The sequence below is a fragment of the Symsagittifera roscoffensis genome, chromosome 7 (genome assembly GCF_963678635.1).
Source record: "Symsagittifera roscoffensis chromosome 7, txSymRosc1.1, whole genome shotgun sequence".
NCBI lineage: Eukaryota > Metazoa > Xenacoelomorpha > Acoela > Convolutidae > Symsagittifera > Symsagittifera roscoffensis.
In genome coordinates this window covers 16,992,215-17,019,941 of record NC_087068.1, presented here as the reverse complement: position 1 = coordinate 17,019,941, position 27,727 = coordinate 16,992,215, and the positions used below count along the sequence as shown (strand labels likewise).

General features: G+C 35.7%; 2 protein-coding genes across 2 annotated transcripts in view; both read right to left on the bottom strand.

The window, feature by feature from the left end:
• Positions 1 to 27,727, bottom strand: part of LOC134850922 (uncharacterized) — a gene marked incomplete in the record, with an annotated part of 66,924 nt that overhangs the window by 24,980 nt on the left and 14,217 nt on the right. Inside the window, 14 exon segments of the mRNA XM_063866729.1 lie at positions 919 to 1,092; positions 1,263 to 1,436; positions 1,947 to 2,048; positions 4,122 to 4,328; positions 5,089 to 5,187; positions 5,601 to 5,801; positions 7,721 to 7,819; positions 8,473 to 8,589; positions 8,947 to 9,075; positions 23,779 to 23,907; positions 24,593 to 24,717; positions 25,056 to 25,176; positions 25,499 to 25,654; positions 26,038 to 26,136. Of these exon segments, the coding sequence (XP_063722799.1) occupies positions 919 to 1,092; positions 1,263 to 1,436; positions 1,947 to 2,048; positions 4,122 to 4,328; positions 5,089 to 5,187; positions 5,601 to 5,801; positions 7,721 to 7,819; positions 8,473 to 8,589; positions 8,947 to 9,075; positions 23,779 to 23,907; positions 24,593 to 24,717; positions 25,056 to 25,176; positions 25,499 to 25,654; positions 26,038 to 26,136 (1,932 nt within the window).
• LOC134850924 (centrosomal protein of 72 kDa-like) lies at positions 11,147 to 13,270 on the bottom strand. Its single transcript, XM_063866737.1, has one exon. It carries the CDS (start codon positions 12,777 to 12,779, stop codon positions 11,220 to 11,222), a length of 1,560 nt encoding a protein of 519 aa, XP_063722807.1. The 5' UTR covers positions 12,780 to 13,270; the 3' UTR covers positions 11,147 to 11,219.

The window sequence follows — 27,727 nt, the reverse complement described above, 5'->3', positions numbered from 1 at the left end:
CTACAAACCCAAATAAAAATTAAGTTATTAGCTTGCTTTACTTGCACGGAATCGAACTAAGACTCAAAAATTACCAGTTTTTTGACACTTTGAAATTTTTGATGATAGTTCAAATCACGGCTGAAAGGCCTTTAAATCGATGTATCAATCGTTCCATCGTTCCATTCTGAAATTAATTTGTCGTATCTGATTTTGCTGGAAAACAAAAAAAAAACTAAAACACACCCGAATACCAAGTTCCTCCCCATTTTCTTCTTTAAACAAAAAGCTGGTCATACTATAAAATATTCAAGACAGTTCAAAAGTGTTTTTGAAGTTTTTGACAGTTTTCGTGAGCAATGATGCAGTGCATTTGGTTTTAAGAATGAGGAGAAAGATTGTGAACAAAAACGCTCATCCTACATTTCTCATTTTTAAAATCAAGTCTCAGAGCAAGTTACATGCGACTTCTTAATTCCTCCTTTAAATTTAAATTTATGAATTTTAATGTTATTTTAATGAAGAAATGACTTTTCATCCTGTTTTTTTTTGTTTTTGTAGAAAGTGAGGCTCAAAAATGGCCAAAGGTTTTAAAGCTTTCATGAGTCTCATGAGTCTCTAATTTTGGCAGGCTGCAGAGAACCACAGGTGGCTTCTCTACATAAATCAGAAGATTTTCTCAATTTTATCAAAAATAGATAGTTTAGGTTGTATCTCGTTCTTGCACATTCTTGCTCCAATTGCTTGTAGCTATTTTCTTAGCTCCATTGCTCGCAGTTAATAAAGAAAAGTGTAAAAAGAAAAATTTTGAAGCTGAATCACATCTTTTAAAAGAAAGAAATTTGAAGCTTGTCCGATATGACACCACAACAACTTGAAAGCTTAAATGAAAGCGACAAATTGTAAGTGTTTTTTCTAAACAAAAAACTATTTACTCACATTGACCATAGTTTGTGCGTCCGCCTGCACGTTTTGACTGTTTAGCAGCAGTCTAACAAGAGATTCATGGCCAGACTGGGATGCCAGATGGAGAGGGGTGAGTCCATACTCTGGCCCACTCTCATTGTCCACATCCGCTCCTTGGGGGGCACTGCTGGCTAGGTTTCCAAGCACCTACACGAAAGGAACTGAGAAACCGTTTCCCCAACGGTGAATTTTTTTATAATAAAAGTTATTTGCCTTGAAATTTTTTCTATTTATGGTCTGAAAAAATCTTTTGGCAAAAAATAATGTCCAAAAAGACGGCTTTCACGGTGAAATATATTGTTTTAAGTGGTTCTCACGTCGTGCAGTAGCTCCTGTGCGAATAGAGTCTGTCCGTACGAGGATGCCACGTGCAGTGCATTCAGTCCACTCTTCACACTCGTGTGAGCCAGATTCAACTGGAAGTCCCGGAACACTTCCAGTTCCCCGATGTGGCCAAATTTGGCTGCCAGGTGGATGGCCGTATTGCCTTCCTGATAACAACACAACAATTGACATTTGCTAACAATTTTCATCCTAATTGCAAAAGGGATTCCTAAGAAGATACAGAGTTCGCATATGCGTAATTGATGATTTTTTTTCAATGCAATAAAAATTCATGCTATTAACCATAGCGGGATTATTATCAAGATACAGAGAAACAAATTCAGCCTACAGAAATTGGATACGCGTCGCGAAAATGTCGACGAACTGTTTGATATTTTTTTTTTCGAAAAAGCCGTGCCATAAGTAAGAACCCAATATGGTAAGCAAATGTTTTTGTTCTGTGATGAAAGTCTCCGATACAAATTGCCACAAGCATTGAAAAAGAATTTGAGCAATTTTTCACGCAAAGTCTTAAAATACATTTCTTCAAACTGAGTTTTCACCGATGATCGATACAATTTCAAATTGAGAATGCATTGCAAAATGAAAAAGCTGCTCGCAATTGAAACTCAGAGTTGTGGTTCGTTGTGAGTAGTTGCAGTACGGATATAACTCACGGAGTTCTCTTCTAGAGCCATGGCTCCACTCTCGATGAGTACTCTGACCACTTCAGTGTAACCCCCTGCAGCCGCCAAGTGAAGTGCAGTAGAGTCAGTCGTCTAAAGTATCAGAGAGTTTGAAGCAAACTAATTACGACCTATGGCATTGACCTATTTCAGATATTTTTTAACTTGTAAGGGCTGGTTTTACAAACAGAATATCTATCTCAAATTTTAATTTTCGTTTTTTTGCAACTTATTATACAATGCTGATTTAAATTTTTCTGACAGAACTATTACAACTTGAAAACAAAACGCGTTTTTTGTTCAATTTGGGTCGACTTTTGACAAAATAAGATAAAAACAAGCCTCGCTAAGACTTTAGCAAAATTATTATGAAGCATTATATTTTGAAGAAATCGGGCCCGAAATATTACCCCAAGAAATCCAATGTTTTAATCAATTAAAATTAAGCCAAAACAATCGGTTTAATTGCTGACTATTCTGTATAATAAAGAGCCTTTCATCCGACCCAACACAATTTTAAAGGTATACTGTTCTCAGACGAATACAGATTATACCCTTCCTAAACTTTGTTAAGCTAGACGAGAGGCTCACTGCAATACAATTTTGTCAGCAGTTAAGTCGATAAATTTGGGGCAATTTGCAATGATTAAAAAGGTAAAATGGATTGTTTATAAGGTAAAATATGGAGCGCAATTTTCCTAACATAAATTACGCCATAGTAATATAGCTAAAATTTTAAGCAAGAACTGTCTTCACAAGTTTTGGCCTGAAATTGATCCAAGAAGAGAAAATCCGTTTCAAATTTCAAGTTTATATGTTGTTTCCGAATAATTTAAATCAGCACTGTGATTATTGCAGTTATAATGTAAATTATTCGGACAAAACGAAAGAAACTTGAAAAGTAAAACACAATTTTCTCTAATTGAGTTGCTTTGAGCCAAAAACTGATGATGAAAAAACTTGCTTCGAATATTAGCAGAACGAAAAGATGAAAGTTATTTTGCAAAAATTAGACACAAAAGTTTTGCAAAAAATGGATCATTTTTAGCTTTTGTCGGTCAATCAAATGCGAGGTCAAAACTACCGGGTGAATTACTAAAAAATCATTCTGTTGTAAAAAAAAATTCTGTACGAATGTTGTAAAATTGATTCATTAGCCATCAAACAAAAAAAACTAATTTATGCAAACCTTTCTTAAACTTTGTTGGTCTACATGATGGGCTCACATTGTTATAGTTTTGTTAGCAATTGACCCGGTAGTTTTTGCGTCATGTTTGATTCAGTGATAAAAAAACAAACCGTTTTTCAGTAAAAAAATTTTGCCCGAATTTCGGTTCAGCTTAGTTCATATACTGATCAGTAGGCGTATCGTATCGCCCCCGGTGATCAGCTCTTAATTTTCCTCCACTGTTCATCTCGTATAATTGGATTCTAGTTTTCTTCCAATGCCTGATCAAAATTCAGAACTTGTTGATGTTTTTGCTGGCTACAACCTCCTCGAGTGGGTTTTTCCGGTCAGTTGTAGCTCTTACTGGGAAAAATTTTTTTCTTACTTCAAGGTTTGCTTTGAGCACCTTGACTTTACAGTTGTTTACTCTATAGTCACGGTCGTTTTGCTCAAAAAATCCTCTAGTCGCTCTCCGATCGTTGTTTCCGTATTTCCGTTGTTGCATATTTTATACATTTCGATCATGGTCCTGCGTCTCCTGAGTTGGTAGATCAAGAGAAAAGATCCAGAGAATTCGGCAAAAAAAACAAATTGCATCATAATAATTCAGCTTCAGTTCTAAGCGAGTTTTGTATTCATCTTTTGTTTGTCTAGAGTCAACAGAATATGAGAAAAACGCGTTTTAAATTTCAAGTTTTATTCGTTTTGTCCGGGCCCTTTAAATCAGCTTTGTATTGGTCAGCTAGGTAAGTTTATTTAAAAAAAAAAACATTTTTTTTTCTGTGAATTTTTTTGGTCACTTTCAAAACAATATGGCTCGTCGAGTTTTGTCTGACGATTAATTTTACATTTGAAATTCACTCGCTCAGTAGTTTTCTCACTTTCTGAACAAATAAATGTTTCCCGTAGTTTAAGAATTGAAATTAATATGCCTCCAATGCGCCTAATCCTATAAGTCTGTTTCTTTTGTACAGCGTAGGTTTGTTAAAGTTATTCACCCTGTTTTTATGGTTGACCACTCCCTCCTTGTTGAATCTGAGGAGTCCCTTGATGACATTAGTGGACCCCTTAGAAGCGGCAATATGTGCACAAGTGTTGCCATCTTTGTTAGCTATGGACACTAGCTCTGGTCTGTTGTTGAGGAATAACTTGACTACATTCGAGTGGTTGCTCTCTGCTGCCAGGTGGAGTGGAGTTTGACCTTCCTGTGAGCAAAGAAAAGTTCAAAGGTCAAATCCAGGTAGAACTCAAATTTAGTGAAGAATTTGTCCCTTTTCCACACTCTCAGCCACATTTTAAATATTATATTTTCAGATTTGTTTTACGTGTTTTTATGGCTAAATACGTGATGCTACGACGTAAATTATCAGAAAAAAATCTGTTCACAGTGCTAGAATTTGTTCACCATGCCAAATTTCATGTTAAAATGGTTTTTAAAGTATGGATTCAAAAGTACGTGTTATAGGAAGTCGTACTGAATCGTAAGGGTATAGGAGGAAAGCTTTCGGCAAAACTTTTTGTGGGGAAAAAGGTTCATACCGGGAAAACTAAAATAAATAGCGAAAAAATAGAAATTTTAGCCGTTTTTGCAAAAATGAAAAAAAAAAGACGAGGAAAGGCGGTCTTCTGCAACCAAAACTGGCTCTTTTCAAGTTCCCACCTTCCAAATTCAATTTTGAAAAGCTCATTTAACGTTGTGAAATGAAATTTGGCGTGGTGAACAAATCGACAACCGTGAATAGATTTGTTCTTCATACTTTACAGCGTAACATCACGCAGTTAGCCGTAATAAAACGTAAAACAAACATAAAACTCGGTATTTTGAAAGGGGGGAACTGGAAAAGATCCCCAAAATTTCAATCTTTAATTAAAAAGATATAATCGAAAGGTTAAGACACGTTTCATCATTACATCCAGGCTCGCAAATAAACACGTGCAAAAAATCAAAGTTTGTCCACAACTGACCCCGTCGATGGCTTTGGCGTCGGCTGCGAGGCTGATTAAAGCATTGCAAACATCCAACTGTCCGTTCTGAGCTGCCATGTGCAGGGGCGTTTTCTTGGCCTAAACATCAAATTATGCACACGATATATGATCGAGAAATATTTTTATTAGCAAAATTGGTGATGTAAAAAACGGCAATCAGGTCACCGAGAAAACGACGTGCAATATCTTAATCATCCTCTAAAAATTATTAGGCTTTTTCCTATCCTTTAGACGCCAGTAAAAGCAAATTATAGCGTCAGAAATAATTTTTCCATCTTAAAAGGCGACGAAGGAAGGCGTAGAAACAGCAGATTTATGCGTTTCAGGCCTTGAAATGCACATATCTGCTGGTCTCTGGCATTCATTCTCCCATCATTTAGAAAAAAAAGCGATAAGGGTCTATGTAATTTTTTGAGTTGTCTTTTATTGCGAGTTGTCGCGGTGCTATAGCTAACAGGATATGGTTGTGTTTTTTAGTTTCTCCGACTTACCAAGCTGACAACATCTACAGTTGCGTGGTGCTTGACCACCAGCAGATTCACCAGTCTAAAGTGTCCATTCATGGCAGCCAGATGCAGAGGGGTCACCCCTTGTTTGGTCCTCGCATTCACAAATGCCTGCATCTTCAGCAGCAAGTCACATGTCTCCACGTGACCATTGGCTGCTGCCCAGTGCAAGGATGCGTTGCCATGCTACAAACAGAATAGCAATTTTGCAACGTTTAACACCCCCACCCCCGAATGTGCGAGTCTAGGTTCTTGTCGTAGGGGAGTGGATTGTCAAAACTGCACCTTTTTTGGTCTACTGAATACAGTGCTGATTTGAATTATCCGGACAAATTGAATAAAAACTTGAAGATTAAAACGCGATTTCTCAAATTAATTTGATTTTAGACAAAAAATGATGAAGACCAATCTTGCTTAGATTTTTAACAGAAATATTATGGTGCAATTTGTTTTGCAAAACTCCGGCCCAAAAATTTACCCCACAAACGATCATTTTTGGCTTTGTTTAGTCAATCAAAAATTACTCCAAACGTTTTATTCATTTACTGACAAACTATATCAATACAAGTTTTTCATGTAGCCCAACAAAATTTAGCCGGGTATAGTTTGCTCAGTTTTGTATAAACACAATTATTTTCGTTTGTGAGCCAAAAATGTCATTTTTACTATATAAACACAAACTTTTCTAAATAAGAACATTTTTAGCCCATTTGCGGGCTACATGAAAGGCTTTTATTGAGGCAGTTTTGTTCAGTAAATGAGCAAATAATTTTGGAGTAATTTTTGACTTTTTGATTGAATAAACAAAGCCAAAAATGATCATTTTTGGGGTTAATTTTTGGGACCGAATTTCGCAAAACAAATTGCAGCATAATAATTCAGTTAAAATTTTAAGCAAGATTAGTTCCCTTCAATTTTTGTCTAAAATCAACCCAATTTGAGGAAATACGTGTTAAATATTTCAAGTTTTAATTTTGTTCGTATAATTCAAATTAGCATTGTACATGTCCAGGGCACCGTGAAACGCAAAAAAGGGGACCGACCTAAAACATGGATAAAAGTTATAACATGGACTTTTTACCAGACTCGATAAACAATTTTGATTGACAGGCTGGATGACGCCTTTAGTCTGGTTAAAGACAATGGCTTCACGGTTTCTCAGCGAAGTTTTGTTTGTTCTAACCGCTTGCTTTTCCTATCTTCCACTAATTTAGATTTATCCTAATTGAATTATTGCATTGTGGTCTGGCAAAGAGTCGCAAAAAAGAAGATATCTGTCATGAGGCTCAAAAATCATATTTGCGTAACCTTAACCATAATTTTTAAAGGGAACAGATTAACAAAGGGGACTGTTTAGATTCAGCGAAAATCGCATTGGGCGAAAATAAAATGAAATAAATAAAATTTGTCAATGACAACAGTTTTGATAATAAACGTGTATGTTTTAGCAGAAAACCCCCTAATAATTCACAGCATTTGTAAGAAGCGGTCAAGGACTACAAAGCTGAGCGTCATTTATTAAGGTCGTATATTGTTAATATAAGTTATCATCAAAACTTCTGCCTTATAATAACACTAATGTAAAAAAAACAGATCTAGAATCATTTTCGAAAAGGTTAAATTTTAGTACTTGAAAGCTCCAGGGTTCAGGGGCACATTTAGGATATTCCCGAGGGAGAAGTTTTGATAATTTTTTCAAGTCGACCATTTTGATTTTTCCGAGCTATCTTAACGCATCATAAAAACACTAATCTTGGGCACTTTTTGACCAAAAGTTGTGTTTTGTCGGGCTAAGCTTCCTCTTACAATTAATATATATTGGCATCAAAGGCTCTTTTAGAAAAACTGGATCTCTTTAACTATTTCGTTGCTAGGGAAATTCGTTACTAGGTACCAAAGAGGGAAAATAGTTTAAAAAATCCGAAAAAGTTTTGGGTCAGTTGGCCGAGAATGGATTTAGTAAAATAAAACCAAAGGGGTGACCCTTTGGGTTGACATGGGGTCGAATCGAAACATTTCATAAACATTTTTTGAGAAAGAAGAATAAAAAAAATGAGCAAGCTTAAGTAAAGATTAATTGAAAGAATGTTTTAATTTCTTCTCACCTCATCGAATACATCGACTCGTGAGTTGTTTTTAAGAAGTATCTTCACCAGAGAGTAGTGACCCTCTTCACACGCGACCAACAGAGGAGATCGGCCATCCTGAAATCAGAAAACAATTCAATGGTACAATTAAAGGATCTTGGGGTAGCAAGGGTTATCTATAACACTTCAACACTTCTTTTTTTATCTTGATCAAATTGACTGTCCAAGCCTTGCCGATTTCCTCAAAAAGGCAACAATTTAGGCAAACTTTTCAATCTCCAACTAGGTCAGAACCTTCTATGGTCTCCATAACCGTTCCCACTTCTAATCTAGTAAGAGAACGGATTGCGTTACTCAGCCCAAAAGTAGCATGTATTAACGGCTTAGGGGTGGATTTTTTCTAGGAACCCTAGGGAGTACCCGGGTTGACAAAATGTTCAACCAGGCGTTGCACCATGTATGGTTCCATGAAAGCCATGAAAAACTGCGGAAGCCATGAAAAATATATGGCGCGACTTATAGAAACTGAGAAATCAAATAAATTCAATTTTCTCGTGGGCTTTCAAAAACTGCTCCGAACGACCTCAAAGTCGTTGGTAGTAAAAAAAATTTTTTTTTGCCATTCAGAGCAAAAAATGCAAAAAAATCTCGTTTTCACTAAATATCTGCACCAAACTTTCAAGGTTAATAACCGATAGAATATGATTTTCGACACAAAAGTATAGTCATTATAATTGACGTAAAACGTGCTCTTAAAGTAAAATTCTGACCAGACTCTGTTTGTTGAGTAGGAGCTGTACATTTGCAGGGCCCAGGAACTCCACCACCAGTTGGAGTAGCTTCCCATTACCCCCACGACACACATAGTGTAGAGCTGTCTCATTTGTCTGAGAAAAGCAAGGAATCAAAGTTGAAATTATATAACTCAAACTTTTTGAGTCAAGCTTTAAAAAAAATTCCTATTTCTATATTAAGTCTCTGCAGACCCTAAAATGTCTAAGTTATGAAAACTTTCTTTTAATGGACCAGTCACATGAAAACAAAAAAATGTTGGCATACATATTATAAAAAGCTTTTAGACACATTAGAATACAATCAACTAAATTGATGCAAACTTTCAAAAAAATTGAATGGAAAGACCTGCATAGTAGCATCTTGTGAAACTTTTTTAACAGGATGTTTTTGTACAATACCGATTGTTTCACACATTTTTCTTCACAAAGTTAACCAATTTTGGTGCTTACGAATTTGGTGGTAAGTGAGAATTCTGGATCGAATTTGAGAAGTCTTTTCATAATTTCTACTTCTTCGGCAGTCGAGTGGGAGAGGTCAGAGGTCAAGTCACATGCATAATGCAAACACGACTCTCCTTCCTAAACAGAAAAACAGATGTTTGAACCTATTTTACGAGCAAAAAAAATTCAAAAGAAAACTTGAAAAACGACTAAAAGAAACATACATTTTGTTTCAGAAGACCGATATCTTGTTAAATTCAATAAATCACCCACGAAAATCACTCAGCGTATAGTTTTCAATTTGGTAACTTTTTATATGAGAAGTTAGCGAACGCTTCTAGGTGTGCGTGCTGTGTTCTCAAAACTTACATGCTTTCATGATAAGCTGGCATTTGAACCAATTATCTCCGGCAGAATACAAAAAATTTCCCTCTAACGCACCCTTGTTATAGCAATGTATTAAGAAACAAAAATTGAAAAACTGAAACTATTTGGTCAACATTTTCTTGTTACGCGAACAAAAAAGCCAGTTTCGAGCTCAAGTGTTTTTTTTCGAGATGCAGTTGATAAACCTCTGCGCTATATGTGTGCTGTTTCTGTCACAATATCTAATTCAGGTTAGAAGTCGCGTTACAAAATGCGATGAATCCGTGTCTCGGCAGGACTTTACCACATTTTTATCTCGACCCTAGCTTCAACATATATCTTAAAGTGAGTGTATGGTCAATAGCGGTGAAACTTTGACACTTTCAGAAAAAAATATGGGTTTTTATTAATAAGCGATGCCGAAAAAATTTCTAATTTCTGATATTTCTATTTACGCGATGCTAGAACCGGTTAAGTTAATTAACGTTTTCAAGATTCTGAACTGATTGAAAATGATTTCCTGAGATTGCAAAAACATTATGAGTCCAAGTCAATACAAGTTCAGTTGAATTGTTTCAAAATATTTTGTAGCTGAGATAAAGCGAAACAATTAAAATTGAAAATAATTGAGCCTTTGCAGTTTTTGAGAAATTTTGTGCGTTTCACAACAAAAAGAAAATTTTCAAGCTGAACTAGAACTAAAATTTTTAGCAAAGTGAACTCAATGAAGTAACCAAAGACAGATTAGGAAATGATCTGATTTTGGAAGTTTGCTATCATCGTGTTGATCGAATGAAATTTTATCGCATAAATTTCTCTGTGATCGGAATAGCAATTAAACTCGATTTGTGTGTTTAATTGCCTAGTTTTTTTGTCTCGAGTTAATTTTGTTTTTAGAAAACAAATAAATGAAACCAATGTAGAAAAAACAATCTCAATCAATGTCAACCAATTTCGTTTTAGTTTGGTTTTTATAAGGCATTAATTGGGTGACCGCTCGACTAGCATAAAGCTCAACTAAAATTAAAAATCGAAAACATGAAAATAAAAAGGTCGGCCAGCAGTTTTTTGATAGCTTTACTTCTCAGAAATACAAAGAAATAATAGTAATCTGTTCAAATTGAAACTTGCAATTCTGAGAAAGAAAATTCTGAGAAACTAGCTAACCAATAAAGAAATAAATATTCTTGACACATAAATCTCCCGACCTGTAATGGCTTAAACCGACCACTGATTGCCGCGCAAATTGTGAATTGTGCGGAACAACCATGTTTTTTATATTTTTTTGTGAATGATGATTTGTGTATGATGATCTTTTGCAATTATCTGTACCTATGCAATTGCATAAAAAGTGTATGACTAGCATTTTTTCGTATATACAAACTGAATGAGTTGCATTTTTGGTCAACCTGGGTGTTTCGATTTTAAAGCTAGTAGATACAATTTTGACTTTTAAAACTTTTAAGCTAGTCGAGCTTGATGCTAGTTGATATGCCGCCAGTATTTGGATAAATAAAAATGGCTAAAACCACATCATGTAACTCGGAGTCGCGTTGGTTGTTCACTTCTTTACCTCAGTTGCCACGTTTTCCCAAATAATATTTTTGCTGGTACTTATTTACGACGTCCATTTTTGGTTGACTAACCCAAAATCTTTTAAGGCACCTAAGGCGCCAATATGCACTTAATTTAGGACAATGTGACAAGACAACCATCTGAATCAGGTTTTAAATGCTTCAGAATCTAACAAAACAGAGATGAAATGTTTTGGTTACTCAAATACAGTGTGATAGAAAAACAGCCTCTGATTTTAAAAAGAGATTTTAAAAAATAGTATGTTTTGATAATTTTTTCTATGAAATTTCTTCTATTTACACTCATTTAATACATTTCTCTGAATGAATATTGAATGTCAGTTATGCTTGCAACACTGAGTTCGTGGGCAAATTAGGATCCTTCCACGCATTGAACAAACTTTTGTTTCTCATCAAACTCAACTCGTGGGTCAGATGCTCGTTTGTAATCATCAGCTTTTTCTGATTTTCTTTCAAAGCCACAACCGTGCTTTCCAAATTTCTATACTTTCCTAATTCTGTTCTAAGATGGTCAATTTCTGATTTCATGCGCACATTTTTGTTCAAGTTTTGGCACTTTGCTTGCATCTGGAATTCATTGAAATCATGTTTCAGTTGAATTAACTCTTCGTCCGTTTTTCGTTTCATTTTTTCAACCGATGATCTTTGAGACTGTTCATATCTCAGTTGGTCTTCGAGCTGATTAACTTTCGCTCTCAATGTGATCAACTCTGACTCTTGTGATGATTTCACCTCTCTCAACCTTTCGCTCAGCTGAGCGTTTTCCAGCCCCAAACTCTCGATTTGTTGTTGTTGTTGGCTTATGATTCGTTTATTATCCGATACAAATTTCCGAGTGTAATCTCGAAATGTTGATTTCAGAGATGCCAGAAATGTGGGGTTTTCTTCCAAACTTTTTGGACCTTCCCAGAATTCTTCGACCATGTGCATAACTTGAGAAGTGAACTGATTTTCAGCTTCTTTGAATTCTTTTGAAATTTTAACTCCACACGACGAATCCCGCTCGGAAATTTCCCGGACTTTCTCGGATTTCCGAGAAGAACTATCCGATCTTCGGTTTTTCCGTCGGCAGCTTTCGGAATCGTATCCACCCGAAGACGAGCTTGAGTAGGTCGGGCTGGGAGTAAAGGTAGCGTAGCATCCTTTGAACTCCTTGTCAGTATCCGAAGAGCTTCCGCGACCTTCTTGAAAGTGAGAACCGGATTTTGTCACTCTATAGACGTGGTCGTATTTTGAATTTTCTGAAGCCTTTCGAGGTGCTTCATGTATATTTTTCCACGACTTTCGATCGTCTTTTCCGACTTCGGTATCTAAAACGTGCTTCAGTTCACTCGTTCGATAGTCACGTGCTTCGATTGTCCGACTAATTGGCATTCTTGATTCTGATTTGTTTTCCTTAGGACCAATTAGATTGACGAAATGCTGACTGGCTTCAACCTTTTCCGCATCTTTGATTGGACGATCGTCTAGATATTCCAAATTAGGAAGGTAACTTATTAGAAGTTGTCGGTAGTCCGCGACATGTTTAGAAACCGGGTTCAATCGCAAGTCTAGTTTCTTGATGTTCGGATTGTTACGTAATAACTTCAAGTCGTCTAGGGTTTCGATTTGGTTGTAATAAAGATTTAGGCTTTCTAAAATTTTCAGATGTTCTAGGCCATTTAAATGGGTTAGCGAGTTTCTAGAAAGATCTAGTTCTTTTAGTCTCGTAAACCGATGTAGAGAATTGCCGAGTGTCGTGATTTTCTCATGGTATGTTCCAGGTAAGGAAAGGGCTTTGATATTGTCGAGTTGCTCTCGTTCTAAATTTAACCTTTCTCGGATCCATTCTTCGGTTAAATGGATGTCTTTATGTGCTTTTTCTGCAGAACCAGCGACCATTTTGCCGGTCAAATGTTCTGGGGATAAAATCAAAAAATATACTTGAAATATTTTGTAGATCAGTAATCTTAACAAGTAAATTTGAATCAGAAAAACATAACAAATTTCAATTAACTGATATGTTCAATTACTGACTAATAATTTTTTGGTATTTGTAAATTTTGATAGAAAAAAATGGGCACCCACAATTTCTCCAATTTTTTAATTGAGTTTTAGTAATACATAACTTAATAATAACACAATGAACTGTGAAGTCGCACGGTGTTTTGACTCAATTCTAATTCTAACAAAAATCTCTTTTATTTAAACGAGATTTTAACACACGTTCAATATAAATGTAAATCAATTCAGCAACAATACCTGTGCTCACTTTGAAAAAGAATTATACATTTTAAAGCTGATTTTCTGCGCACGACGTTGTTAACCGCGGCTCTGCAGATGTTATACATAAAGGTGCATTTTAAATCACGCATTTGTTATAATCTGCTGTATCATCATCGCTGAAAGTAAAAAGTATAAATGATAAAAAAAGGTCTTTTATTTATATTGTTCCCCGCGATGCTTAGGACAGGAAACTGTAAAAGTGACTCAGTCTGACAGGTGTATTTTTTCCACCTTTTTGATTTAAAATCCCTGATTATCATTTTAAAGTGTTCATTTTTGTTTAAAAAGCATCGAAAAAAAGTGCATTGTCCCTTTTCACAGTTAACAAAGAGACAATTTTCTATCGATAATTAATATATGATAAAATTTTAATGAACGTTTAATTGGGTAATTTCCTTTAGAAAATGAATGGCATAAAACAAATTTATGAAGAGCGGAAATTACGTTCTAGCCTATCACAAAATATCATTGTTCTCGTATGCAGTCACCTGGTCATCAAAATTTGACGAGTTGGGAGGGAAGGCAGAGACCAAAATGGTTGATCGACTTTTCCTAATTTACTGAAAAGACACCAGTAGCAGCGCAGTACCAACAAGTTTTACGCAACAATTTAAAAAAAAATTGTTTGGAAAAATGCTGTTTTTGGTCTCGTTTGTGGAGAGAACAAAAAGAGAGACCCCGTCTCCTTAGTGGTAAAACATACCTACTAGCTGCGAACACTGATGGGAGGAGGAACTTTAGCTTATGGTGTCTTTCTTCATGCAAAAGTGTGAACCACAAAAAATTCTTAAAATTGTCTCAGTGTCGAGGAAAACTAGTCTGCATTTTGTCTATTTATACTCAGTGTTGAGGAAAACTAGTCTGCATTTTGTCTATTTAGACTCTGTTAAGAAAAAAGAGAGGGCATCTTTTTTCAACGGTGAACAATTTTTCACATAAATTTTTTTAACTTTAGACAATCACCCTGTTTCGAAGTTTTGAAGAGACACTGAGAAAAAGTATATGTCAGACGTTTGATAAGAAAATGTTGTTCCGACCACTGAAAGCGGAGAAAACTTGGAACTTGGATGTGATATAATTTTTTTTCTTTTTTTTTGCAACGCAAAATTGGTATCATAAGTAAAAGTTGGAATGGGTCTAGTGATAAATCATTAAAAAACCCTTGCAGTTTATGACCATAGCCACCATGAAGAAAGACACCATAGCCTAATTGTTGTGATAAACTTATTAAATAGTTTCATAGAGTGATGAAACACTAGTTGCCATTCTTTGGGCACTGACTACTAACTTCAGCATATTATTCTTGACACCAACAGCACCATTATTCCTGGCATTTTCCTGGCTTCACACAATGTCAACACCAATGCTTCTGATGCTGCCCGACGACATCACGAAACTCAATCCCGAACAAAAAGATAAGTACTACGTTCAAATATATAACCTTGTCAATGTACTAGCAACATCCAGTAATCCTCCAAACAGTAATCAAAACGCAAAAGGACTCAGAGCACCTATTGATTTTGCTGCCAAAGTAATCCCTACTGACACTCAAAACTTGATTATTGGTTCGAGTTTTTTAGCGGAATTTGACACGAAGGAGCTGCCCAAAGACGTGGCCGTTCACTCTTACCGCGGGTCATTTTGCAGCGAGAAACAATCAGTTGTGAAAAAGTACGACGATACTGAGCTGAAATCAGTAACCTTCCAGGACGGCACCAATTCCCTCACAAGGGAACTACACAAACCTGTAGATGATATATTTAAAACTTTTTGCGCCACCATTAGTGAAATTGAGACAAAGTTTTCACCTGCAATAATCAATATATGCCAAGTCCCGCCTGTGAAATCGGGACCCGATTCTGTAAGTGGTAAACGTATAACTGAATTCACCAGCCTTATTTCTCATAAATTTAAGGAAAAAAAGTATCAAATTGTTCCTATATACGATAAAATTGTCAGCATAAACGACTATCAGTCAATCTCCTTTGATGAAGTACATTTGATGCGTTCTGTTAGTATTTTAAAAAATGCAATCATGGAAAAGGTGCTACCATTATCCAGCTTATCACCTCGAGTTGTTTCTCCGAATACTTCCAACTCTAGGGGCCCAGCGCACCCTCAGAGGAATCGTATGAAACCTGGTTCAAGCCAAGTCTCGTGTGGCCCCGAGCACCCAAAGAGTCTTGCGACCATAGTTTCAGCAACAATCAAACCTACAATTATATGAATACCAATCGTAGTAATTATGACTTACGCCATAATAGATACTATCCATACTAATGTTGTTTTAGTAGTCTATTACCCAATGATTTGGATCTATCAAATTTATGTTTAGCCAATGACTTTTAAAGACTCTCCTTATTTTCTCCCTTCTAACTAGCATTCCCATTAATTACAATGTACCCAACAGCACCGCACTACTCAAAACTAGAAACATGACGTCTAACCGCCACTTTAGATTCACAGCAGGCATCTATTGCGCAGTTGTGATACTAACCTTTCAGATTGGAATGTTGGAAATCCTGCTTCTTCAATGTGGGGACATCGAAGTCAATCCAGGTCCCGCACTTTCATATGAAATCCTGGCAAACAAAGCAAAGGAACACCACAACTTCCTCAAATATATAACTCTAAATTGTAGAAGCATAAAGAACAAACACATGGAAATACGTTTCTTGTCAGAAATAGTTGACTCAAACACAATTATCGGTCTCACGGAAATCTGGCTTGACAAAACATGCGATCATCAAACTTATTCATTCTGCAAAACAACCCATGAAATTTTTAGATGCGACCGTAACAAAAAATGCACTGGTCAACACGCAGGTGGTGGTACTCTTCTTCTTATTCCATAAAAATTTAACCCTAAGATTTGAGAAGATTTAAATTATCTACGTCCCTCCCATTTTGAAGGACTTTGGGTGGAATATAGCCCAATCATCTCAAAAAAATCAAAAAGACAGATAATTGCTATTGCCTACAATCCACACAAACAATTCAAGGAAATTTTTATATAAGATACACTAAAGGGTATCGATTACGCTGCCTCTGAAGCGCGAGATGTTACAATTTTGGGAGATTTCAATATTAACTACTTGAATAAACATGAAGCTAAATTTCTCAGCGATTCTATTAAAGCATACAATTTGTCAATAACCAATAAGTCGATACCGACATACAACTCTAAAAACAGCCAATCCATTTTAGATAACATTATAGCAACCAAATCTCTTTGTAAAGAATTTTTTGTAGCAGAACCACCTATAAACACGGATCATTTAATAACAATGTGTATTAGCAAACTAAAACAATTCAAAAAAGCCATTCCAATTCGAACTTTTCGCTTCAACGAAACCAATTTTTGTAAAAATAGGTTCTGCGAGGAACTTAAACAGAGTCCATGGTTTCTCGTCTACCAAGAAAACGATGTCTCTAAAATGTTAATAAAATTTGAAGATATTTTCTCGCATGCCCTAAACGCTCACGCACCACTAGAGCAGAAGTATATCCGAAATAAACCGCAGCTACAGCTGTCTGGTAAAGTACTTAACTCAGTCAATAGAACTTTAAAACAGGAAAAAGAAAATCTTCTAAAGGCATATCAATTATCAAGAACAGATGCCAATTTTGAAAACTATAAACGAATAAGAAATCAATACAACAATCATCTAAAACATTTATACAAGAAAGAGAAAACAGCCCAATTCAAAATGCTTGACTGTCCAAAAAAAACAATGGAATTTCATAAACTCTAAAAAACAGACAGCAATTGACAATAGTAAACGGCGAACACTCAGATTGGCTTAAATTAGAGCAAGTTGTTCCCCAAGGTACTGTACTAGGACAACTGCTGTTCAACTTGTATGTAAATGACTTGCCACAAACAATAGACAAATCATGTACGTTAGTACAATATGCCGACGACTCTGCTTAGTTTTCATTCAGATCCCGAAACAGCAACAAAGAGCATTGAAAACAATTTCAATAAAATTCTCTTGTATTTTCACTTAAATCGATTAATGATTAATGTAGACAAAAACCAGTTCATTGTATTTTCTGCACCGTCGAAAAAAAAACTAACTGAAACTCTTTCATTGAAAGGTGGAAACTATCAAGTTAATTTAACAGAGACAGTTAAATTTCTCGGCTTCAATATTGACATAAGCTTAACATTCGACAAAGAAATCAACAAAATTTTACAAAAATTGGTTACAGCAATCCAAACGATAAAATGCATCCGAGACGAAATCCCTCTGCGTACTAGAATTTTGGCGACACTATAATTGAAAATAAGAAGAAAGCAAATTTCCTTAACTACAGGTTCTCAACATTAGGAGAATACAAAAACGCAGATCCTCCCATAGATGTACCAACTGAGTACAGTGTACACAGCAAAACAAATAGGCCCTTTCAATTCAGGTTCATAACTCACAAAGAAATGAAAGATGCAATTTTATTACTTCCCTTAAACAAGCCATTAGGACCAAGCAAAATCCCTGCTTGGGCTCTAAAAGACAGCATTAATACTGTAAACCCAATTCTTACGATAATTATCAATGAATGCATCTCGAAATCCGTATTCCCATATACTTTAAAAAAGGCACACTTTTTTCCCATATTCAAAAAAGGCGACTCGACAGATCCAGTAAATTATCCTCCAATTTCTATTACACCCACTCTATCGAAGTTGTTTGAAAAAATTTTTTCATCCCAAATTCACGAATTCTTAGCAAATTCCAATATTCTAAATCCAAAACAATTTGGCTTTTGTCCAGGTTATTTAACTAATGATGCTCTTTTATACACAACAGAAAAAATCAGATTCCATCTCGATAAAAATAACATAGCAGCGACTGCATTTCTTGATTTATCTAAAGCATTTGATTCACTCTCTCATTCAGTCCTTGAAAGGAAACTAAGTCACATTGGCTTTGAACAGTCAGCAACAACTCTTATTAAGTCATTTCTAGAAAACAGACAGCAATTGACAATAGTAAACGGCGAACACTCAGATTGGCTTAAATTAGAGCAAGTTGTTCCCCAAGGTACTGTACTAGGACAACTGCTGTTCAACTTGTATGTAAATGACTTGCCACAAACAATAGACAAATCATGTACGTTAGTACAATATGCCGACGACTCTGCTTAGTTTTCATTCAGATCCCAAAACAGCAACAAAGAGCATTGAAAACAATTTCAATAAAATTCTTTTGTATTTTCACTTAAATCGATTAATGATTAATGTAGACAAAACCCAGTTCATTGTATTTTCTGCACCGTCGAAAAAGAAACTAACTGAAAATCTTTCATTGAAAGTTGGAAACTATCAAGTTAATTTAACAGAGACAGTTAAATTTCTCAGCGTCAATATTGACATAAGCTTATCATTCGACAAAGAAATCAACAAAATTTTAAAAAAAATGGGCTACAGCAATCCAAACGATAAAATGCATCCGAGACAAAATCCCTCTGCGTACTAGAATCATCCTGTTAAATACTCTTGTACTGAGCCATTTGCACTATCCATGCATGCTCTTAAACGGATGTACGCAAGATAATATTGAGATACTCGAAAAACAAATAAAATGGAGAATCAGGATAATAATGAATATAAGCAAACGAGATTCCGTCACACTTCTAAGGAAACAGCACAAAATTCCTACTGCTCGGAATATAATCGAGTACCGATCAGCACACTACCTTCACAGGTTATGCCGAAATGATGCCCCAGCTTTCACGCATATAAGATTCCCAAATTCTGAATTCCGCTATAACCATCGAACTGGAATATTATTGTTCCCTTTAACATGAAAAACTGATTTCCTTCGTAAGTCTTTCTTATTTACATCAATCAGAAACCTTAACACAATAATCCGAACCTTGTTTAATCGAAAACTACCGGACACATTGACAAAAACTCTGATTAAAAATTTCATCAAAATAAAAGATGACACCCTGTTACCCAATAAAGAGAGTCTTTCCGCATCCAAGGACATTTATCAGTTAAATCAATTATTTGATTCGTCCTCGTAGTAATTTATGTTTTTTCTTGTTATGTTATATAACCATTGCGTAATATTGTACACTAGATTCTTATACAATCAGTTCTGCAACTGCATAAGTATATTGAAACAATAAAGTGTCCCCCCTCTCTCTCTCTCTCTCTCTCTGTTTAAATTTGTACTCCATTAAAGATTTTCCAAAAAATTCTCAGTGTAGAGGAAAATCTGCCTAAAATTTTTGATTTTTTGTCTACTTTCGAGTAAATACAGCAAGCGAGCAGGCCCATAATACAAAAAAGAGGTAAAAAATCATTTTAAAACAAAAATACTAATTTGAATCATTTATTTTATCTCCTTCTTGACAAACAAATCATCTTTTTAAAAAACCTGCTAACATTTGAAAAAAAAAACTTTTTAAATCTTTTTAGAAATTTCAATTTTTTTTCGATTAATAATTGTTGTTGAACTTTCTATATGCTATTTGTACTCTTACTACCGATTGTACTTATTTTGTAGGTTTTTTTCAGATCTGCTCATAGTCGAACAACACAATTTGAAAAAAAAAATATTCAATGCTCCGAACGTTCTGTGCAACTGTAAATGTGATCGGAGTATTAAGAAACCATCTAGTCATCATATTATTGTTGTTAACTTCATTAATTATCCGCTGAAACTTTTCCAAACACTGCTTTTTCCACCCATACTTGAATAGCAGGAGAAAAAATTTATTACAATAGAAAAAAATCAAAATTATTTCCCTGAAGGGTTATAAATTAAAGTCTGGAGCCTCAAAGGGATATTCAATCCATTCTAACTCACATTTTTTAAGTTTCAATCATTTATAAACCATTTGAATTTATTAAATTGGATTGTAATGTGTATATAATTGAGCAAAATTATTAGCAACATTTGCACAATTTACTCTGTTACTTACGGCCTACTCGATTTGTAAACCTATTCAAGGTGGTACAACTTTCGCAGAACCACATCTCCCAATTTTTTAACAGCAACTGAACATCTAATTTCACCTATTATACTTACCCCAACCCCCCTCACACTCGCACACAATCCCAAACTTACCTCCATCTTCAGACTCACCCTCAATCTTCCCTCCGCCTTATTCCATTTACTACCGCCTTTTGCCGCTACCCATTTCCAATTCTTCTCCCATAATTACTCCCGACCAACTTAACCTCAGTTTAACACCTTCCCAAAAGCAATTAAATACTCCCCTTTTCCCTCACACTTACGCCCGTACCCAGTAAGTGATCTAATTAGGGTCTGAAATAGTCCGTTTCAGATCCAAATTTCAGATCACAAATAAGTTGTTCAGTGTTAAAATAACGCTTGGATATTTTAAGAATGTGTCATTTCAGATCTGAAAATTTGATTTTCTTGGTTATCTTAAATCTGAAAATTCAATTTTTAAAACAATTTTTGCTATCCTGTGTATTTTATAGCCTTTGCTAGCTGCTATCAGTTACTCAGCAAAGTCTTCCTTTGGAGACTGCTGTAATATGTATCTCAAAGCATTGGCATAAACATCGAAAAGGCATAAGTAGCTCGTGCAAATCAAAACTTTGATAGATCTTCTAATAGTTTTTGAAAACTTTTTGAAACAGTTGGACAACAAACTTAATTTGAAAAAAAAAACGGAAGTTGATTTGAAAAAAACTTTATTCGGAAGTTGTTTTTACAGCTAATTAATCAAAACTCAGTTAACTGATGCAGAACAAGAAAAAACAAAACTCAATTGTTTTTTCAAAATGCATATATTATAATTTAACAAAAGGTTTTTCAGATCTACATCAATTTCCGATCTGAAACTTTCTTTTTCGATCTGAAATTTTCAAAATCTTGTCCAGATCTGAAAAAAAAAACGAATTTCAGATGTGAGAAACAACTTAAACCAGAATCAAAGATTTGCAGATCTTTTATAGAAAATCCGCTGTGTACGGGCGCACAGCCAACTCTTCAATGTGTTGATATTTAAACAGTGGCGTGATCAGAAATTTTTCTGGGGGGGGGGGTAGCGGTTTTTCATAAAAAGTTTGAAATTTTCGTCGACCTTTTTTTTATGGTCGACCAATTTGATTTTCCGAGCTCTCATAAAACAGTATAAGGACCGTAGTTTTTGAAAAATTTTCTACGCCGCAGACAAATTTATCAGAAATCAGGCCAAAAAGCAAAAGGCACTTTTTGGAAAACTTTGAACAAAAAAATGGTGTTTTTTTTCGCGCGCTTCACTCTCAAAATTAGTCTTATTGGCGCCAAAGGCGCCTTTAGAACAATTTTGAGGCATTTCACCGAAAAATGGATACCATAAAGTTATACCAAAAGGGGACCCTTTGGAAAATTTTGGCAGCCAATATTGAAGGGAAAGCGGTCATGTGTGTGTTTGGGGGAGAAGGTTCAAATTTAACGGCTAAGTAATGGGCGGGTTTAACTTAAGTATGGAGTAAACAAAAGAGTGGGGTAGGGGTAAACTATAATCAAAATAACAGTGAAGTTGTAAAGAGAAATACTCAAAACCAGGTAAAACTTTCTTATATTCATGCCAAAAGTTAGGTATTAACTGATAGGGATAAAAAAAAGTTAAGGTGAACTTGCAAACATTATTATTCGTTATAATCGAATCTGATCGATTTTAATGGAACTTGAAACTGTATTAAAACTGCTTAAAAAACTGCAAAAAATGCGGTGCAATCAATTAAGAGATATAAAGATCAAATTAGAAACGCTTTCCTTATTTCTATGAAATTCCTCGCCCTCACAGAGTTTCAGATCCAAAAAGTTCAGTGAACATGACAAATTGGCAAAAAAAAATTGTTTTTCTTTTTCGAGTTGTTATTGAAAACTCGCACTGACCATCACGATCTGTACTCATTGTTTGAAGGTTTAGGCAAAATTTCGCAGCCCAAAAACTCAACCAACAAAGTTCATGAAGGTCTCGAAGGACAAAAAACAACTTCTTTACAAACTCTTTGTGCATTTTTTCTTCAATTTTAATAGCTAAAGATATTGGTTCTTTCTCTAGTAGATGAAGGGAAGTAAAATCCCCTGTAGAACGTTAACGACATTTGTTTCAACCTTAAGCTGGCCAACCGTAACTTTTTTCTGGGGGCGCATTTAATGCCAGCATAGATCAATTTTTAAGTGCCTGCACACGTCGAAGAACAACCTAAAATCTACCATAGCCTATAATATGGCAGTTTTTGCCAAACACCTCAAAAAATTGTCAATGGCGCAGAAATTTTTGCCTAAATTAGATTTTTTCAGTGTCTAAGGAGAACTTGGAAAAATAAATTTATAGATTTTAAGCACTACGAGGTCAAACTGTGCTATTTGTGAATTGTAAGCGGATTCCGCAAAAGGCCAAAATCAGATTTGTCGCGGAATCTGCAACATTGTTACTTTTCGTTAATCTTCTTTACTGTCTTTGATTCCACACACACAAATAGCAAAAACACTCTACTGTTCAAAATCACTCGAAAAATAGCGAATTTGCGGATTCCGCAACCGTATTTGTGGAATCCGGAACAGTTTGTGTAATCCACAAACAAATAATAAAATGTAGGTATAAAAAAGAAGCTTGTATTGAACCCGTAACAGTATGCGGAATCCGCAACTTGTAAGCGGAATCCACAAATTGTTAGCGGTTGTGAAGGCAGATAGAATAAAAGCTAGTCTGTAGCAATGGTTTTATAACGATTAAAAAATTTCCGCTGAACCATCTCATCTCAATTACTGATGATTTGAAAACCCCTTCACTAAACTTCCGAACCATCTCATCTCCAATACTTTTGATTCGAAATCTCCTCCAATAAACCGCTGAGCTATCTCATCTTGAACACTGATGATTCGAAATCTCCTCCTATAAACCTCTGAACCATCTCAAATACTGATGATATTTCTGACCCAAAGATTGAACCATTAATGATTTCATTGTGTTTTTCATGGTGATTGTGTTTTTCAAATCGCGAAAATATGAAAAAAATTATTAGAGAAAGTTTTCTGGGTGATCAATACTTAATGCTGACACCCACTGATTTGGTTAACCAATGTTTTAAGTTTTGTTCGTGAACTCCGCTGACAATGGTTATTTCCTTGCTTTTAAATTCCGCATTGCTATAGATAATAATTCCAGCTCTAGCTTTTAATTGTTCATATGCACGCTCAGTAATAAAGAAAAATGCGGAATCCTTTTACAATTTGCGGAATCGGCTAACAGATTTTACGGATTCTACTTAAATTTGTGGATTCCACTTACACTTTGCGGAATCCACTTACATTTGCGGAATCCAGAACAACTACCTATATTCGCTCGTTTCGGAATCCGCAGCAATACAAACGCGCCTACAGTTATTTGTCCGCGGAATCCACGAAGCTTTTGTAAGTGGAATCCGCTAACATTTTAGAACATGTTTAAAGATCTGTCTCTTGAATCCAGGAAAATACAGACACAAAATTGTGCGCCTGTCCAGTGCACAGTTTGGACTCGTAATGAGAATTAAAAAAGGGCCATCCCCCTTCTTCCTCGAGAAAATCCTAGATTCCAATTCTTGCGATTATCCGCGATTTTTATCTAGTGAGTCTAAATAAGTGACACCGACCAGGTTCTGTGTGTTGACCATCTGAACCGCTTCGTTTCTGGTTCTGTCCTTCACGAGGAAACTGAGCAACTCATCCACTATCTCAAGTCTGCAGTACCTCACAGCAATGTGCAGTGCATTCTCCCCATTCTGAAACAATAATTGGGCTACATTTTGTGCTGGTTTTTTTTTCTTTTTACTCCAGTTTTTGATTTTCTATTGGGCTAGTTTTTGGGCTGGTTTTGTTTTTCATTTAACTCCAGTTTTTGAATTTCTATGGGCTAGTTTTTGGACTGGTTTTGGTTTTATTTTGATCTAGTTTTTGCGCTAGTCAAGATTGTAAATGGAACTAATTTTGTTTTATTTTAATGTAGTTTTTTTCCTGTCATTATCGAAAAGTGGTAGAGAACTATTGCCTATAGTTCGACTAAACTTTTCCTTTCAATTTTAGGTACCTTAAAGAATCTCCGATATTCGCGTTTGTGAACGATTGCAAAAAAACCCTACGTCATTAACACTCTTTTTTCATGCTAGTCCCGTGTAATTCCATGCCATTTTAACTTATTAGATTTTTGATGAAATCGAAAATCTAGTAAGTTAAAACACGTGACTCTGAGTTTATAAAGTGAAAAATGCCGTAATTTTTTTGTTCATGCAAGGCACGGTTTTTAAATTTTCTTGTATCTTGTTGTGCTGGGTGTTTGTTCAAAGCTCCCTGTTTTTTGTTTTTCTGCTAATTCGTTTCCGAGAAAACTAGAGGTGGATTTCGAGGCACACTGTGTTTCATTGTCTGCTCTACCTAGAAGATGACTGACCTCAGATAAAGTTCACTGACCTTTGAAAGATAAGTGGGATCTGCCCCATCTTGTAGGAGGAAGGAGACTATTTTGAAGCGTCCGTGTCTGGCTGCAATGTGCAGAGCTGTCTCCCCGTTCTCCTGAACTGCATTCACATTCGCACCTGCAACAAAATACAACAAAGTCGTGTTTTGTTCCATAGAGTATTTGATATATATCTGGGTTAATGATTCATGACTGTCCATTCCTTCCCCGGGGAAACATCATTTAAAAGTTGAATGATTTGCATAAGGTTCCCAGTCCTGGTTTCATGCGGTTTCTTACTAATAGTAAAATTCCTGGACTTTACCAGGCCAAGTTTTTAGTGAAATTTTTGAGATCGAAATTTGGCGTTCTGTATCCTAATTAACCCCAACGTTATAAAAGTGGGGCGGAGGGGGGGGATTTTACATTTTTTCCAAATTACGTAGGTTCAATCAATTTGAATTCGTCTGAGTGTACCTGACTTGAGAAGCATTTCAGCCACTGAGTCTCCATTTTTGATCCTGGCCGCAATGTGAAGAGGAGTCTCCCCTGCCTTGCCCCCCTTCAGTTTAGTATCTGCCCCATAACCCAGCAGCGCCTGAATATTCAAAAGGTATTGTATCGATCTCTATTGTCATTCGAACCTCTAGGAATGACGGCTTGATAGTTTTTTTTGATAGTCTGGGTTCTTGAGATTAATGCAGTTTTAGTGCATGCTAATTACTTGTTAAAATTAGTAATATAAAATCTGTATTATATTATATCTGTATATCTTGAAGTTTTTTATTGATATCTTTCCCGATTTAGAATGCAATTTATATGAAATGAAACAATAATTTTCCGGAGAAAAAGCAATACTTTTCTAGAAATTGAAATAGTAGTTTTTTCGTATCATAAAAAGTTAAGAGTAGTTGACTCACCTGTACAACTCCTGGTCTGCAGTACCTGACTGCGAGATGGAGTGAGGTGTAGTTGTCCTTGTCTCTGGCATCTATCACTGCCCCCTTCTGAGCCAGAGCCCGGATCACTTGCACGTGACCCTGCATGGCTGCCGCGTGAAAACAAAGAGCACCCGCCTGAAATAAACAGGAACGACATTATTTCTGGGTAGCAGCCGTGAGTTGTTTTAGTTCTCCCATTCTCAGACAGGAGGTTATTGGTTCGAGGCCAACCATGGTCCCTGTATATTAGTAGCGATTGCGACAAGAAAACTTCCCATTCCAGAAAACTACCCAAAAAAGTTGGTTTTAACCATTGACACGGTATCCCTTTGGCTTAATGAACCTTAAACAGAAGGTGGTCCTTTTGACAATGATTTATCTGTTACATCTATTTTTTATGACGATTTATCCACAATGGAAGGGACCAACCTTTCTGAAAACATTCAAAAAGGGCCATGAACTACTTCAGTCCATAATGTAATTGAGTGTTGTCATTCCAGTGGACTGAATGGCCTTACCTTATTTGGCATGTGTAGTGGGACTCCCTTCTTGAGGAACATGAGGGCGGTGTCCGGGTGGCCACACTGGGACGCAATGTGCATCAGGGTACTACCGTCCTAAATAAATTGACACACATCACAGAAACATAAATGCTTAAATGAATTCACTCGTACATTTTGTGTAATATAGTTAACACTCAGTTGAAAAAAAAAATAAACAAACTGAAAGGAAACCAAATTTTCTAGAAGTTCACAGAAAAAATTATAGCCTCTTGAACTTTTTTCGAATATTTAAGATCTTCTAGCTTTGATAATTTGATGATAAAACTGATGCAGTTTGAGAAAAAAATTGATCTAACGGCAAGTTTTTTATTCCTCAGAAAACACTACATTTTAAAAAGCATTTTAAACTGAAAGTCAAGCTGAACAGGGGCGGATCTAGAATTTTCTCGATGGGCAGATTTTTAAAAAACTTTCGAAAATTTTGTCGACCTTTTTTTAGGGATCGACCAAATTGATTTTCCGAGCTCTCCCAAAGCACGCTCCCCCCTCAAAATTAGTATAAATATTGGCGCCAAAGACGCCTTTAAAAAAAATTTTTATGATCTTTAGAAAAAAGTTTCTAAGAAAAAGGTAAGAAACGAGAAATGAATGCTAGAGATTAGTTGCTCTTATTGTTGCGCTTTTTGATTCGGATTTTTTGCTTGAAATATTTGGTCTTCACCATCAAAATGGCCGAAAATAATTCAAAAAATTACGTTGATTTATTGAAAAATCTTCCCCCAGATTCCAATATTGACCCTAAATTAATGATTCCTATTATCACTAGCCTTTTGGCAAGAGTTGATTCTCTTGAAAATGTATTAAATGAAAGAACCCAGGAAATAATTGACTTAAAAAACAATGTTTTTGATCTCGAAAAGCGAGTAAATTTCCAGGAAAGATATTCGAGTAAAGATTGCTTAGTTTTTTCGAATTTTGATATCAACCCATACTCCCCCAACCTTATTTCCGACATGTGAAACCTACTTTACCATTACTTGGGTGGCTATGTGTTATCACCGGGAGCTATCAAGGCATGTCATCCTCTTCCGACGCGCAAGGATTCTGGTAAGAATGTTCCAATCATTTTGAAATTTGTCTATTTTTCGGACAAAGATGAGATTTTCGGAAGGAGGCGTATGTTATCTGGGCAGAAGGGTGTACAGGGAAAAAGTTTGTTCATAAATGAACGTTTGCCGAAATCAGACATGGAAATTAAAAGAAAAGGCAATAACATGAATCTTATTACAACGACTCATAACTGCCAAGTGAAAGTTTTTTGCCAACGACCAATTGGCTCATTTTATTCCCAAAGTGTAAATAGTCTTGCTGGAGTGGAACAACTAGCTAAAATTGCAGCCAAAAAACAGATCAGTCAAAACCGGCCAAGACCTCACAACTATCCTCAAACAGTTCACAAAAGCTTCATTACTGGGCGCCATACTGGTGCTCAACTAAATACCAATTCAACTCCTGGTATTTCGAGGAGATGGTCAGAGAGGAATTTATCGCCAGAAATATTGAATATTGATAATCAGGCCTCGAAGAAATTAAATTTTGAAAATGAATCAGAAGCGCTCAATATAGAAAAAACTGTAACAGAGGACGTTAGCAAATAAATTCAATCATCCTGACTGAAGTTCTATTTTTTTTTTGAAATGGAGAG

Coding starts and splice junctions, on each gene's coding strand:
- LOC134850924 (XM_063866737.1), bottom strand. CDS start 12,779: ATGGTCGCTGGTTCTGCAGAAAAAGCACATAAAGACATCCATTTAACC.